Raw genomic sequence first — 16,208 nt, forward strand, 5'->3', positions numbered from 1 at the left:
AAGTGCGAAAAGAATGGCTGGGGAATGAATTGTGTGGCGAAAATTGCCGGAATGCATGGACGGGTATGCACTATCAGTCAGTTTTACTTACGAGCGCAACGTTAAAACACTGCAGTAAAAATGGCCACGAAAATATCGGTTCGAGCTCAGTTTGATGGCTTCGACGGCTGTCGTGGGCGGAGCGGAGTGGGTTTCTGGAAGCCTACCCGATCAAAACGATCTATCCTTCGCGTGGCACGACTAACGCAAACCAGTGAAAAAAATCAGCAGGGACCCATAGTTTTGAGCGAATCTGATTATCGCTCGTCGATGGTTCTGTGAAGCTCGGCCCATGGAGGCGGCACGGCGGCCAGGAGGTGGCTGGAACAGACGGTGGGCTATGGTGTGAACCTTGCATTCGCAGCAAAAAGGCGCCTTGTTGCAGCTAGCAGCCTCAGCCTTGCCCTGTACATCTTTCGGAATGGATCGTGTAGCGCGACTCCACGCCGGTGTAAAGCCATCGAAAACAAGCCGGCTAAATCTTGCTGGATAAGCTCACGTCACTAGTGGGTGCTCTGCTCCCGTGGCAGACGGTTGCTAAAAGTAGCGCATGCATGGCATTCCATAGTTCGTTGACCCCCGATTGTAGGTCTTTTCAAAACCGCACGTGGAGGGAGAACCTCAGCTTCTGAAGATATACATTCTTCATCGAGTTTATCCGCAGCGTGTATTTACACACAGCCAACCAGGGAATCCAAGCACGGCGATGCCCGACGAGCGGGCTGATCTCGCATTCCAGTTCGCTTACGACGTGCAAGCCAGATCTGCGGCGGTCTGTGCGCGTTCACGATAGGTGCCCTCGCGCTGTGCAATGCCCCGTCCTCCGAGCGAGCGCGCACAACAGGCACGCCGCTCGTGTCCCGCCTACGCGATATCACGTGCTGGGCCTCGCACCAACGTCGCGGCGCTCTGGCAGAGCTGGCCGCTGGGTCGCCAGCTCTACGATAGTAGGTAGTACCTGAAACACAGACGACACATGAATATCAAGCAAGCCACACGAGAAGTCGGGCACGGAAAAAGCTTGGGACGCACTTGGCTGTGAATGTTAACGAACACAAGAAGCGTGTGCCATTCATCCGGTTTTGGCTCTGGATCACCACCTGTCTCACGCCGAGGCGCGCACGAGCTGCTGCATGGCAGCCGAGCACGCGTTTGCAATGATACCAGCGTCTGGTGAGACCGCCAATCGGTTGGCGGTCAGCACCGGCACGCGAGTGATGGCCGCTAGCTAGCTGCGCCACGCCGTGCGATTCAGACACCAAATGACAGTTTCTGAACACATGGCGTTCACATGGCAAAGGGAACAGCCGCAGATGGTTACCAGCGTCGTACTACGAGAACCTTGTCGCTGTAAATCTCGTTAACTCACGGCAGCTTGATCCGCATGAAGGTGAAGCAGCAGACAAACGAGACCAGCACGCAGGAGAAGCCGACGCAGATCAACATCATGCGGTTGCTGCGCGGCGTGGCCGGGTTGTGTGTTTGGTCCAGCAGGATGAAGCCCAGGCCGCCCATGGTGAAGAGGAAAGACGACGCCAGGCCCTCCATGATGTACTGGCCGTTGACGCGATACGGTAGGAACGCGACCTGCGGAAGTGCAAGACTTGAATGTTGACAAACGGCCCCGTTGCGGTCCGGAGAAGATTCATGTGCTTGGAAACCTGTCTGTAAGTTTGGTCCGAATGACTTTGTGTGTACGACATAACCTCCCTGTTGGCGACATGCAAACAGAGAGGTGTCAAAATCGTCGGAAATCAGCAGCCTTGCGCACAAACCGTAAGCGCGGAAAGCCGCAGTCACGCTCGGTACAAACACTGCGTTGCAGATAGTTGACACCGATAGGCTGAAGAGGAAGACCACAGTCGCCGTCGAGCGACATGAAATTGGGCACGTGCGGCGCGTCGTCACGCGCCGCATTTCGCAGCCCTCCACCCCTGACCGACGCCCAAACAGGCTCGGGTTCAGCTGGTCTGCAGCTGCTGTCCTGAGCTGACCAGCGTACCCAACCTGATAACGCGGCGTGTGTTTAGCTAAGGAGGACTGGGTCTGCGCTGCTGAATGCGGACTGCAATGTCAGCACACATGGCTGATCGCCAGACCTTGCTGGCCGCGTGGTATTCACCAGACCCGCGACCCGAATAGCATAGCAGCCTTACAAAACGTATCCAGTACGGTGTGCAGGATGTAAATATGAATGCGTGCTACCAGAGCCTTGGCTCTCCGGTAGCTGCCGCACACAATTCATTGGCGCTAATCCGTCGCCCTTTGACTCCGAATCCAGACATCTGCCCCGCCAGCCCACTTGCCAAGCCTGAGATGCTAAGACCAAGGGGAGGGGAAACAAGCAGTGAACTCCATCCCGAAATTCTAAAAGCATGACGAAAATATAGGCATCCCTGCCACCCAAGTGGCCGAACATTGAGAAGCTGTGGCACAGCGCCCCGGATCGGCGGGCCGTTACAGCTCAGGCTGAAAATAATCGACGACGCTGGTGGACTACAACTGTGGATGCTCCCGACAAAGGCCCGGGTGGAAAGCCAAGGCCGGGTAATAACAGGCTGGGCTACACCGCAGCACATGGACACTGAAAACACAAACTGACCCTGAACAGGGCACCATGGGATCCAAGACTGAAAGACAATAGGGTGGGTGAAGGTGGTTAAGCACAAGTTGCCACGAGCCAGCCCCAGAAGAGTTGAATAGCATATGTGTAAAAACTGAGCCTATGTGATTCATGTTGAAAAAACAGTAATAATTCAGTACATTAGTCAGATGCATGTTCCAAAAATGAGTTTAAGTTAACAAAAAAATTGCAAGGTCATCAGCGACTTACTGGTTTCGAGTGCCCTCGGTCATCAGTAGTGGAGCCGATACTTGGAGGTTCATTGATGACATCATAGATGATCCCTGAAATATTGGTGTCTGTTCATACCAGAGCTGAGGGTTCATAGCATTTCAGGATTTGAGGCAAAGAGAGGGTGGGTTCATGTGCAGTTGATATTTGAAGAGATATCAACCTCAAATTGGATCACATACATCAGCATCTCCAACTCATGCAAAGGGTTAAAAAGTAGGATGGTTGAATCAGTTCCACACAGAACCTTCAAACCTCATCAGATTTGGCTTATCCGAGGGATTTGCAAACACATATTTCATGCAGTTCCTTATACATGTTAACTATGGGTTTTAGGATTTGATAAAGTTTTTGGGATCTGAATCCAGGTTCTGATCATCAAGTTATTGTTTTTGTTTCAAAAGTTGGCAACAGTTGAATGCATTGAATCTTGTGAATCCAAATACCCAGAGATGGCAAGCAGCCACTACAGACACATCTTTGCATTGCACACAATTTTTCTGGGTCACATACAACTGCAAAAATGGAGACCAACAATGCCACAAATCATACCTTCACATGTTTACAATACAAGCTTTTAGTAACTGCAAGAAACAGTGCTCCTTGCTGCTACTATGCCAATAGCATCGGGAATGACAGCTGGATCATGGATGGAAATCATTGCTGAATTTCACAAAAGCAAGTGAGAGAGTCATATTTTTGCCACCAATTTTGCAGCTGCATCCAAGGCTAAGATCACATTGAGCCTTTTACCTCTTACTTATGCATATCCTTACATACAGGTTAAAGTTAGCCCTTTCTTGTATGTATCCCAGTAAGCAGAAAATTGCATGCTTTCTGGTGATGAGTTGATATCAGGAATACAGAAATAGCCAGCAAACATTTGTCATTATAGGATAACCATATTTTGATATTGTATCATAACTGACCCTGTCTGCATGTCATATTTGAAACTTCTTGCAACATATCTATCATATATCATAGACAATTATCTCAAAGATACAAAATCACACAGTCATCATTAAGATTGCGGAGCACAGACACCCTTTTCAGAAGCAACTGCCACCTTGGTATTTCAATAGCCACAGGATAAACAGTGCAAGAAAGTGTCTGCATGGTGGCACCACTATCCAGCTGCTGCTGAACAACTGATGTAACCCTTGTCTTTTTTTGCAAGACAGTTGCATGTATGGCAAAAAGAGCCTGAATCAACAGTAGGTGTCTACTACATGCATCCATTGCTTATAATGCTTGTAAGATACATCTCAACTATGCCCTCCACCCAGGCAGTGCAGATGTGGGAAAGACCTGCACTAAACATGTGGTTCTTGATCACCACCTTACCATTTGAAATTTTCTAGGCTTTCTCTTAAAGTGAAAAGCATTAGTTCTGCCTGACTTGTGCCATCTTCAGTTGGGGGGGGGGGAGGGGGGGGCAGGGGGCATGCTGCAGGTGAGCCTTCAGGACCCACCCTTAAGTGCACCAAAATTTCTAACAGAAACTAATTTAAATCTGGCTGCACAGCTGGAAATATCAGGCCCAGACCTATCCTGTTAATGTCATGAATCTGTTCCTCAACTTTGTACAGGGTGTTGTGGATCAGGTTCATTTAAAGTGCAAGGACACTACAAATTGGCAAAGCATGCCATACCTATGCAAGTATTTTCACAATTTAGGAGATAACCCCAGCTCCCCACTCTCAACACCTCAGCACACCATTTTCAAGACATCAGCAGGTGTGGGTCATATTGGAATCAGAAGAGCATTTGGGGAAGTCCATTCACGATGCCAGGGGGCCGGCATGGAGGCACTCATTAGACACATCAACACCGGATAGAAAATGTTCAAATATCTGTAATATCAAGTAACGCCATCACCTTTTAACCCTGCACGAGCTGCCAATGTGTGTCACATTTACCAAACTTACCGCCTGTAACCATGAAATAAGACACCAGAATAAACGCAAACATTTGCATTGCACTTGGCTGCTGAAACCATGACGGCTTTTTGATCTTCAAGTTCGGAACCTCCAAGAGTTTGAAAGGTATCGACACCAGTGTTTCCATACCGCTGGTTTGTGATTGCTCGAATGAAGGTCTGTGAAACACCTCGTCTCGACTAGTTAATAACAAGCAGAACCACTTGAACCCGGCAGCTTTCGCGGGCCGGCACCGAAGCACCGTATTAAGGAGGCTGGTCTCGGGCCAAGTGGAACGGAGGCCAAGTCTAGAATAGTGTAGCTTACGTGTACCGTACAACTAGACATACAAGCCTTGGTTAGAGCCAGCATGCTAAATCACGGCACGAAATTATTTTTTGGAGTTCAGGTTTTCCGGTTCACTTCTTCTGGATGTGTTATCATGAAACTCAGGTAAAATGCAAACATTTGTTATGAATAAATGGTATTATGGCTAAGGGCGGGGGGACCATGACAGGATTACCAAAGATAACATACCAGACCATGGCTTCATAAACTACCAAACGATGAAGCAAGGTCCTTCCAGGCACGACAATGAATGCGCAGCTGAGACAACCAATTAGACGCCGCCTCACTGCTCTTACCGCGCCGGTCAAGCGATTGAGCCCGGGATGCTAATCGTAATGCTCAAGGCGAGCGTCAGGGCAATGTCGTATGTGGCATTGGACGTGAGTAAATCGACTCGCAAGTGCACCTACGCTTGACGGTCCCCGCTGTGTGGTTTACAGTTGTGACGTCTATCGTGATTTACAGAAAAACCCCCTGTCTGTTTAAATTGCCATGCATCGTTATCTGCAACAGATGCGATCACTGTGCCAATCGATGCAGACATGACGAACATGCGCTATATTATTCAAAACTCGCCATTGCGCCCCGTCGCGCTCCCGTGATTTGACTACTGCCTGGTTACTTCGGAAAACTGCGCTCTGATCCTGATTGTGGGCTCAGAGCAATTTCTAAGTGGACTTCGTCGTGTTTGCCCCGAACCCACCAACCGTAATATCCCGCCCAGCTCATTTGTTAAATTTGGCATTGTTCCTGCCTGACAAGACTTCAGAGGGTGTGATGCAACAACAACATATTTCCCAGCATAGTAGTGATTAATGTCAGAATTGCCCAGCTAGACCTCACTATTTACTGTCACTTCGCCTGCTTCACACACCTTCCATTACCTTTCATGAATTTTCTGCGTTTTTGCCCGAATCTCCTGTCTCCTTGCATTCTTCTCGCAGGTTTTAATGCTCACCGTCGAGCCCGGAGCTGTGAAAACACACACGGCACCAACATTGTCACGCTATTTAACACGCACGACCTGGTCCGCATTAACAACCAAATACCCACCCACTCCGCCACGCATTCACACAGAATTACGTATTCAATCATAGACATCACGCCACATCACGTATCGCACCTTCCTTTCCCCCACATGTGCGCAGTCTGACCCTTATGTTAGTGATCACTACCCAAAATCACATTGTTCTTGACACGCCTTGTGGACAAGCCGATCGACATTTCCTCCACGGATGGAACTCCCGCAAGTCGGACTGGCCATGATTGAAAAATCACGCTGACTTGGTACGTCCTCCTGGCTCCTCTTCGCCTCATGCCGACTTCCTCCGCACCATCACTGCATCGGCACATAGACATATTCCACACACTCGGCGCAGTCCGGGGCGCAAACGCACCCCGGTGGAAGGCGATTGCCAGCGAGCGGTGGCCGGACGTCGTCGTGCGGAGCACGCTCTCCGGCACCTTATCTGTCAGGCTCGCGAGGAGGCTGTTCGCATGGGCTGCTTTCAGGCTCGCGCAACAATTACAATGGTGGAGGTATTACAGCTGGGAGAAGCATTTAATCCAGTTCAACCGTTTCAACCCTCTAAGAAAAATTTGCAACCCCAGCAGATGTTTCACAAATATACGCGCCCCGCCTTGCAATATGCCACAACTCATGATTCACAAGACCCACCACAGCTCACCTTTTGAAGTCGCCACTGCATGCGCACAATATTACGCTAAAGTACCAGCCTATTCCTAACACTCAGTTTACACCACACACTTCCCACAACCACTTTGCGCACATGCAGCTTTGAATGCACTAACACTGAGCCATACAACACGATTTGCACGCTCCATCATCTCTAGCTCGCTATTTCCAAACGCGGCAGCACGACCGAGGGCCCGGATCTGCTGGCATATCCCTTCCTAGAAAAATCATGGAAGTCTATGCCCTCTAATCTGCTCTCGGGTTTGAACGAAACCTTGATGCAAGGCACTTGCCTTCACTCCTAGCGCTCGAGTACTCCCGTGCCCATTCTCAGATCGTGGGAGGATATCTCTGATCCTTGTAGCTATCGTCTTATTTCCCGGACTTGTTCTGCTTGTAAACTATTTGTACGCAAATAATCTTGGTATATCCAAAAGATAGTATTTGTTCCCCTTTGTAATAAAACTCCCAGCCGCAGTGCAATACCACATACAGCCTTGTTTAAAAAATTGACGCCATTTAGCGCGAGTTCCAGACGAAATTCGTTTCGTCCGCACTATTGAAAGGTATGAAACTTCTTTCGATAGGGTTTATATATTATTCCGTACACCCTATAGGCCCCTTTACATTGGAATCCCGGCAGACACGCCAAATTCATTCAGAACTTCCTTACCGAAAAAGCTTTTATGATGTGGTGTGGCAGGAGCCATTCTGCACCTACCCAGCAGGAGAAGTTCTGTGACATGGACACCAGTCTACCCAGCTGCCACAGAGTCACGTTGGCGATTTCAACAAGCTCTAAATCACTTTCGAATTTGGTGCGACAAGTGTGGCTTACATGTTTCCCATTTAAAATCACCTACGGTAATATTGTCATCAATGTTATCACCGTAAGCCTGTAGTCTTTTTAAACGTAAGTGTCTGAAATATTTTCGTTGCCTTTTTGTTAAAATATCTCGCGCTCACTTTAACCTGTCGTCTCACGTCTTGTACGCATTTTGAAGACATTCGACAGCACAGCCTGCGCTGATTTGGAATAATGAAGTGCATTTCAGGGCGTAGTTGGGTGATTGGGGTGTTGATGGGCGCACCCTTGAACCCTTTATGCTACACTGGTTCGATCAATTTTGCTTTACTGTGACTTTCTGTTTGAACGTATATCAAGGGTTGAAAACCTTTTTATTTATGGGATATAATCGGTGAAACAATTGACACTTTTGTGAACCTATTGGTGGCAAAATTGCGAAAATGAAAACAGATATCAACAGACCAGACCATATCACAACAGGTCATCCCAGTTAGACAAAACTCAGAGCTTAGTATTGACATGTACTCGCCAACGATTGCAGCATGAGCATGTGTAGAGTGCATGTCGAAACGTTTCCGTCTGGCTGTATGAACAAGTTGAGCCATACGATGTTGCCAAACATAGCAGCTTTAATCAGGGTAGCTTTTAACCAGTGATCGAGACATACTTCAAACTATACTTTATCAGTGCTGACGCCGCAAATCAGTGGTGTAACAGTGGTTTTCCAACGCCCCTCAGACCAGTGCTTTTCACAGATTTTTATTCATTTATTCAGCCAAGATTCGCTTCATGTGCTGAACAGCACAGAATACCAAATAAGTAGGCTTATTACCAGCTGTAAGAATCGTGGCTGGCCACGACATCTGGCGACGAACGTGATAAGCTTGCTACGCAGGGTTTTAAAGCGTCGTGCCATTTGAGACAGGTCGGTTCAAGTGCTCGCCACGCGGTTAAGTACGAGGCTGTGGGCCGCTGTTGGCTGTGTTCATGTGATGGGAAGCTGACTGGCTGGAAGAACGTGGCTAATCGTCAGTTTTTTAAGATAATAATTTAAAAAGCCATAACGACCAGGGAGGATTTTTTGTGGATACCTGACCTTGAAAAAAAGTTTCAAGAAAATAATAAATAATTAAAAAATAATAATTTTATTAAATAATAATTAAATAATTTAAAAAACTAATTTAATAAGAAATAATAATATAATTTATAATGAGAAAAAAATTATTAAAAAAAGAAAGCTTGAAAGTATAATGGAGGCCGTTGGAACGACACATGTCAAAGATTTATCCGCGGCCTCCTGCTGCTGAGAGGAACTGCGGATTTGAGGCAAGAGGTCGAGCATTGCTAGGTCTCTCAAATTGCCCGTTGCACGTCAGACTTGGCATACTGATCGGTGGTTAGGAGTGATATAAAACGCTTTTAGATGTCATCATATTGCATGTAAAGCTAAATGAATGCGCCAGAGGTGTCACAAATTTAGTTTACATCTGTTGATATCAATATTGTGTGGGTTTTGGCCTAAATAATTGGGATCACGTCAGGAAGAACGAGTTCTGCACCGGCAATAATTATACGAAGATAGTGAACGTCGCCAAAGTTTCCAGCTGATTGTGCGATGACAACACGATACCAAAAGTGGTGCTGCTTCAGGTGCTTGCAGAACCGTGTTATCGGTAAATGTAGGGCTATGGGAATATACTTTTACAAAATACCTAAGGGCGAGGAAGGAAAAGGGAGAGGGGTTGCAGGAAGAGAAAATGTCTGGGCTTGCCTCGGAAATGCATTTAGAACGGTTTCGCTCCATATTTCTTGCACTTTCTTTTCGCAGTTAGGAGCATGGGTGCAGTTTCTCAAAATCAGTTGTTTAGGGGCTCATCCCCAAATTATGATAAATAAAACATGATGGATAAAAAATGATAACTAAAGATGGGGACCTGCATTCCTGGTTAGGAGGCACAACCCCACCCTCCCCTCCCCAACTGAATAGGAAACTACACGCCTTTAGGCTGGTTATATCAAGTGTGCCTTTATCTGATGATGCTATTAGCTTAGTCTTAACCATCATCCAGTGTTTAATGGCCAGCAAATGCCCCTTCAGTGGAAATGTCCCGAAGCGAAAAGTCTCGAAGCGAAAATGTTTGATGGTTATACCACATTGCATCTAATTTTCTTTCTTGTGCTTCATCGCATTAAGACATATACCTCATCAGTTTCTGAAAGATTTGACCCCAGGTGACGATTTAGACGGTTCAAAATTTTGTCGGTGACAAAAAGGGCACTTCTTTCACCCCTTGACATATCTACCTCTTAAAGTGTCTCCCTTGAGGATGTCCAATGCAACGCTCTTTGGGTCGTCACCGGCGCCATTCGGACCTCATCAGTGGACAACGATGAACAGTGGACAGTGGCTGTCACGATCGTGCCCCGGCTTCCTCGCTGGTGCGAACTATAGTTCCGCTGTGGCATCCGCGTCTCATCATGCCCCATCACGTCTTATCACGTCTCATCACTCCTCCTGCGCCATGCTGCGCAGTCTAGGAGCTATCGAAAAGCATATTTATGCGCAAAATAGGTACCTCACGATTAGTGCAGGCATTCAACATGCACAAGACCTCCTCCACACCCACACCCTCGCCTTTCACCCGATGCCACAGCTCCACCCCCCTCTGGAACGACTGGAACATTCCCATGGAGGACCTTCGCCCCACTACACAATACATCACGTAAGTGGAAATCGTCTCGCGCTTCAATCAGTTTCACTTCAAACACCTGAGCCTTAAATCTGACTATGCTGACTTTTGTAGACGGGATGGTGGCACTGAGTCCACTTTTATTGCTCTACCATATCTTATTCACTTCATCTTCTTCATTTTCACATAGCTTTTTCCCTGTTGAATTGTTTGTTTTCGATGCTGCCCTTAATTATATACGGAAAAGGATGCACTGTCCAGCTGTCATTTGCCGCGATCCACCGTCATAGTTTTATGCCCTCTCCGCTTAGCATGTTTTTTCCGATCCCGTTGCAGCGCAAATCCGGGAAACTTTCTACTTACTTTCTCCCATTCATTAGGCCATTTTCCTGTGGGTTCCAAATCTTAATCCCACCCGAAAAATGACAGTACTGATGTTTTACCTGAGGAGAGCGTCGGTCTTCGTCCTCGTAAAAACCTTACTTGCCCTGTGCCCGACATTTAAACTCATCTTTAATCCTCTTTTAAAAGTCCCTCACGGTGAGAAAGGGACGCAGTTCTGCATCCCCACATACATTCGATCAAACTCTTCCGTGAATAACCTTGATGCCCGCCCCATAGCCCTCCCGCTTGCCATGACTGGCGGCGTCCGTGGCTGTTCGTAGTTCCATAACCTGTGATACAGTACGGAGTCGGGACTATCAAGAGTCTCAAAACTAGCATTGCGGATTGCTTTAGGCTATGCCTGCTATTGCTGAGGCAACGGAGTATGTCGTTCATCACCGGGCAACGTCGTCATTGTGTGCCGAAATTGTTATGGTTATCAGGGACAACGTGAAGACTCCGCACAAGCGCACAAAACCGGCGTCAGTAGGCCAGTGGCATTCATGAATGGAATACTGGCTGCGGGATGTCGCTGAGTCTTGACAGGAGCTGAAAATTATGAGCTCAGTTTTCTGCGCGCTATTTCCCATGCCGTTTTTCGCAAATAACAACTACTAGGAGAGATACGAAAGATTTTGCTTCGCAAAGGTAGCAATGGAGCCAGTGTGCTACATCTCTCAGAAACTAGAACTCTGGTGTCTCCAGCATATTGTGCGATATCTGCCCCGCCTGCATATGCGTCACTGACATAAATCGAGCGCAGAGGGGGGGGGGGGGGGTTTAAGGTCGACTCCTGGCACGTGCCGGTGAGCTTCAGCAGCGGCTGTGAAGTCTGACGCTCGCCAATTAGTGTCTGAACACGCATTTAATGGTATTGGCTGGTCAGGTAGTGTTCAAACTAGCGCTCTCGTGCATGTCATAGTGCAATGGCTTCCGTGCGGTGCGGTATAAAAATAGTGTCTGAATAGTGTCTGAACACGTGTGTCCAATAGTGTCCAATAGTGTCACGTAGTGTCCAAATAGTGTCTGAACACGCATTTAATGGTAATGGCTGGTCAGGTAGCGTTCAAACTAGCGCTCTCGTGCATGCCATAGTGCAATGGCTTCCGTGCGGTGCGGTATAAAAATAGTGTCTGAATAGTGTCTGAACACGTGTGTCCAATAGTGTCCAATAGTGTCACGTAGTGTCCAAATAGTGTCTGAACACGCATTTAATGGTAATGGCTGGTCAGGTAGCGTTCAAACTAGCGCTCTCGTGCATGCCATAGTGCAATGGCTTCCGTGCGGTGCGGTAGTAGACCTGTGTCACGGCAAGTGAGGTACAAACAAACTTGAACCTGTACGGCAACGTTCTTATATTTAGCTAGCATTGATATGTTGTTAGTGTTACAAATGATGACAATATTTTAGGTACCCGTCTTGTCTCATATGGAACACACCATGCCGCTGAAAGGGGAACTCCAGCAACACAGTGGGTTCACCATTCACCATTCAGCAGCAGCAGCGTACTGCTGCGTGAATTAGTCACTGACACCAATGCCGAAGATATCTTTCACAATATATTCAGATTGCAATATAACAGCAATTTTTGTCCAACCACGACGCGTCATTCGTCGCTATGCGACCTCTTCGAAAGCCACGACCGTATTGGCGTGGCGCAGACTTTTCACGCGGTTCTTTAGGTCGTCCTGTTGTGCAAACGGCTGTATCTCCGACTTCCACAGACAGGCGATGACGACGCTGAGCAGGACCATCTGGACGATGGCGATGACGAAGAACCAGCACCACTCTTGTAGAGTGCCCTGCACAGAGTTCAGGGGAGCTCTGTTAATGCTGTACCTTTCGCCCAGATCATGTTTGGTCCCCTTCCTTCCTCTGGGATTTGGTAACAACCATGATTGCCAGTCCTATGGTGCAGGTTTTGGGATTGTGTAGCCTGCCTGTGACCCGGCTCGGCCGCCTTCTTTGTGTCTGTGATCCAGCACGACCGTCGTATTTGTGTCTGCGATCCGGCACGGCCGTCGTCTTTGTGTCTGTGATCCGGCTCGGCCGTCGTATTTGTGTCCGTGATCCGGCTCGGCCGTCGTCTTTGTGTCTGTGATCCAGCACGGCCGTCGTCTTTGTGTCTGTGATCCAGCACGGCCGTCGTCTTTGTGTCTGTGATCCAGCACGGCCGTCGTATTTGTGTCTGTGATCCGGCACGGCCGTCGCTGTGTTGACTGACGATTGATGCGATAGAGGAGCTCGGCCCATTCCTTGCGAGTTGTTTCTCGACATACCCACATCGCATTGCACGTTACGTTGGCGCTGAGATTTGTGGACGAGCCCATGCCCATGCCTTTGGTTGACACAGGACCAAGATGGCTCAAAAATGAAAGATATGTGTTCGCATGTTTAGAAGATCGTATGTGACAGTTTGATGAAGAACAAGTGGTAATGGGAACTGATCCAGCTCATCAATACGTGTAGTACAAGTGAGGCAGGTAAGGTAATAAGGTATATCAGCATCGTATTTCATTGGATGAAGTGGATTAAATGAGATAAATGTTTGGTTTTAGATTAAACATATTGAAGGGAGCGCTGCTCAGTGGTATGGGTTTTAAATGAGGTGGCCGATTTGAAGATAATTCAGTGCAGTTCACGGCGCTTCCCAATTTAGAGTTAGAATTCTCTGGTTTTCTGAGCTTGTTGCTTACAAACTTGTGCAGCCTATCTCGCGCAGACTATTCCAAGGTCATCCAGGCAGGCATGACGCTACAGAAACGACAAGCGAACACTGCACACTCAAATGGCGATATGGTACTCAAGGCCAATACATTATGGTAATCGAGTTATTCATGTCTGGCGCACGTCAGCACAATCTCAGGCACCAACGGACTTCAATTAGTTCTTAACCAATGTAATGCGCTTAATGCAAGTTTCGAACACAAATCAAATTTTGTTTTACCTTATACAATAAGGTGGACAATGACACAAGTCATGACGGAGGGAGACCGGGAATAAAAGTACTCCATATCGAGCATGTGAACGCAACTAAATGGTACAAAATCAAGCATGTAAAGGACATCACGAGAAAAGGCCAAAACACGCCTGCAAAACGATATTTGAGTTCTGTAAAAAGCATACCCATCAGCACACCACCCCTCAACAAGTTGAAGTACTAGAAGTGATTGAGGCCGTCCGCTACCGTGACAGTGTCGTACGACCAGTTTTCCAGCCACTCCGACGTTTTACAAACGTTCCATGACACAATTAAATGATGGCGTATTGAGGGGCATCTTTACTAAACAGTGAACTTTGTTGTCTAGAACAGTGTCTTGCACTGAAAACCACAACAACAGTTACAAGTGATTTTGTGTCATCATATATGTTGCTTGGCTCCACATCTTCAAATGTGGAACATTCCCTTTAAGTAGCACAGCTTACAACAGTACGTAGATTGTGCAATGCCCTTTGCAGTGGGAGGTGTTCTGCGAATAATCGCAGAACGCCCCCATCCATCATCTAACATTCTGCAGGTTTTCGGAAAGCGCGGCAGTATGTTTGGCAATGCTGCTCATTTCATGCCGTTGATATCGTCATAATGCCGTCAGAATGGATTAACTTGTGTGATTCTTCATCGCATCGGGTAAGACAACCTTTTTGCGGTGATCAAATTCAACTGATTTAAGTTTTTCGGTCTGCGTGCCATCCATGTCAGCGTCAAGCACTGTACCCGAACTCGTCTCTGTGTTCCCTTCCGGCATCCTGTGTGGGGGCTGGCCGTTGGGTAGAGGCGTGTCCTGCCCGGGGCGCACAGCTGGGCCGGTTAACTCACATTCGGCGTCATGGCGGCCGCGATCAGAGGCGCCAGGAAGCCGGTGGTGTTACCGAAGGAGGAGGCGATGCCCCAGATGAAGCCGATGTACTGCGGAGCGATTTCGGAAGCCGCCGACACCGGACCTGAACAACACCACTGCGTGTCAGGCAGGTTAAGTAGTCACATTCCTCGCACTCTAGACAAACTGCATCACCATTTAAACAGTAACACCTCTCTCCAGCATGCGGCACGATACGCGTGGCGGCACGTTGGAGGTGGCGTCATTCCCAGATGACTGTGTTTCAGATCGGAATGTCCAGCTTCCAATCTTCCACTTCGGGGACGCAAGCACTTCGCATACGCCATCGTGACAATCAACGTCACGCATTGCGGTTCTCATTACGTACCAGTTAGGACGGACCGGTGATATCTGTATCCCCACAGCGAAATCTGCACATCCTGGTCAACCGCAGATGTCATAGATTAACATCTCGTAAGGGTCCGGGTTCGAGATAGTCCCGGGCCCGAAAGACCTTACATGCAGGGGTGCGAGAATCCAATGTGTGTGTGTGGGTGGAGGAGAGGGGAGGGGGCCGGGGAGTACCGGGGCTTCGTGGCAAAATTCTCTTCGACGAGGGCAGTGTGAAGAAAATGACCGTGCTGAATGAGGGCAGCCAAAAATAGATTCTTTGCCGAAAGAGAAGTCAATATAGGACCATACGGATGCTCATTGTTTTGATATGCCCCAGAGTGGTCATGGTATGGCTATTCATCATGCCCATCTGATCAGCTTGAGACCCTCTAGCAATTCAACGGGCCATTCCTGACCTCCAGAGGCACTCTGGTTGCTTGAGGACCCTTATAGCTACTTAAAGCCCCTCTGACCTTTTCGAACTCTGTTGTGGACACCAATATGACCTGGGAACTGGTCAGGGGCTATTTGGTTGCTCAGGGGTTTCATCGACCGCTCTGGGCCCTCTCTATGCTCTGGCCGCTTATCGGCCCTTCATGGGCTCAGTTGCTAATGGGCCCGAGCCACTCTGGCGGCGGAGGAACCATTTGGCCAATGGCGTGTCCCTTTGTCTCCTCAGGGGACCACTGGCCACTCATGGCGTGGCTGAATATTGCACAGGTGTGGGTGAGGAGGGAGAGGGGGTACATACATATAAATGACTGGGGTTTCTGATATCTGGGGTACGGACATCTGTTTCAGGAAAACCTAAAACCCGGATATTCAGATTTAGATTGAGATGTGTGTTCGTCGAGGATCCACAACCATGACGGCTTTTCACGTGACACGCCATTGACAATGGAACGTTCAGGCAATCACCTGGACCTGGGCAGCACTCTAATGAAGCAAGAAAAGCACGCACTTTTCAGTGGCGCGTCCAAGCAGGATTGCATGTCTCAAATCTAAAATGACTGATAGTACATACTAGTGGCGCAGGCAGGAATGAAGGGGAGGGAGCACAGAAGCACAGGGGCACGTGCTCCCCATGATATCCCAAAAGGCCTGAAGAGCCCCATGAGCCAAAGATTAAGGTCCTGATTGGAAGGCTGAAGGGCCTAAAGGGTCCGAGATGCTGTCGAAGGTTTCATTAAGGACTTCGGCCGGCAGAGCCGTGACCTCAACTGATAGAGGGACTCTCGAACTGACTGAAAACAACTCCG

At 48.2% G+C, this 16,208-nt stretch overlaps 2 protein-coding genes across 3 annotated transcripts in view; both read right to left on the reverse strand.

The window, feature by feature from the left end:
• Positions 1 to 692: 692 nt before the first annotated feature.
• Positions 693 to 5,059, reverse strand: LOC119096757 (oligosaccharyltransferase complex subunit ostc-A-like). The gene is made up of 4 exons (XM_037219673.1): positions 4,822 to 5,059; positions 2,873 to 2,946; positions 1,409 to 1,626; positions 693 to 997 (listed from the first exon to the last, which is right to left on the reverse strand). Exons 1-4 carry the CDS (start codon positions 4,958 to 4,960, stop codon positions 979 to 981), a joined length of 450 nt encoding a protein of 149 aa, XP_037075568.1. The 5' UTR covers positions 4,961 to 5,059; the 3' UTR covers positions 693 to 978.
• Positions 5,060 to 6,058: 999 nt separating this feature from the next.
• The window catches only part of LOC119097044 (putative transporter slc-17.2), a 29,358-nt gene continuing 19,208 nt past the window's right edge, over positions 6,059 to 16,208 (reverse strand). Inside the window, exons 10-11 of one of the 2 annotated variants that reach the window (XM_037220066.1) lie at positions 14,556 to 14,680; positions 6,059 to 6,132 (exon numbers count right to left, since the gene is read on the reverse strand). In XM_037220066.1, coding sequence (XP_037075961.1) covers positions 6,115 to 6,132; positions 14,556 to 14,680 — 143 coding nt within the window. In that variant the 3' untranslated portion in view covers positions 6,059 to 6,114. Of the gene's footprint in view, positions 6,133 to 12,340; positions 12,541 to 14,555; positions 14,681 to 16,208 lie in introns of those variants that run through there. The other variant, XM_037220065.1, reaches the window with a different exon arrangement.

This window comes from Pollicipes pollicipes, unplaced genomic scaffold, assembly GCF_011947565.3.
Source record: "Pollicipes pollicipes isolate AB1234 unplaced genomic scaffold, Ppol_2.1 Scaffold_4295;HRSCAF=5057_pilon_pilon_pilon, whole genome shotgun sequence".
In the NCBI taxonomy this organism is placed as follows: Eukaryota; Metazoa; Arthropoda; class Thecostraca; order Pollicipedomorpha; family Pollicipedidae; genus Pollicipes; species Pollicipes pollicipes.

Coding starts and splice junctions, on each gene's coding strand:
- LOC119096757 (XM_037219673.1), bottom strand. CDS start 4,960: ATGGAAACACTGGTGTCGATACCTTTCAAACTCTTGGAGGTTCCGAAC. Junction 2,947..4,821: donor TTATTTCATGGTTACAGGCG/GTAAGTTTGGTA, acceptor CCAATATTTCAG/GGATCATCTATGATGTCATC. Junction 1,627..2,872: donor ACCGAGGGCACTCGAAACCA/GTAAGTCGCTGA, acceptor GCACTTCCGCAG/GTCGCGTTCCTACCGTATCG.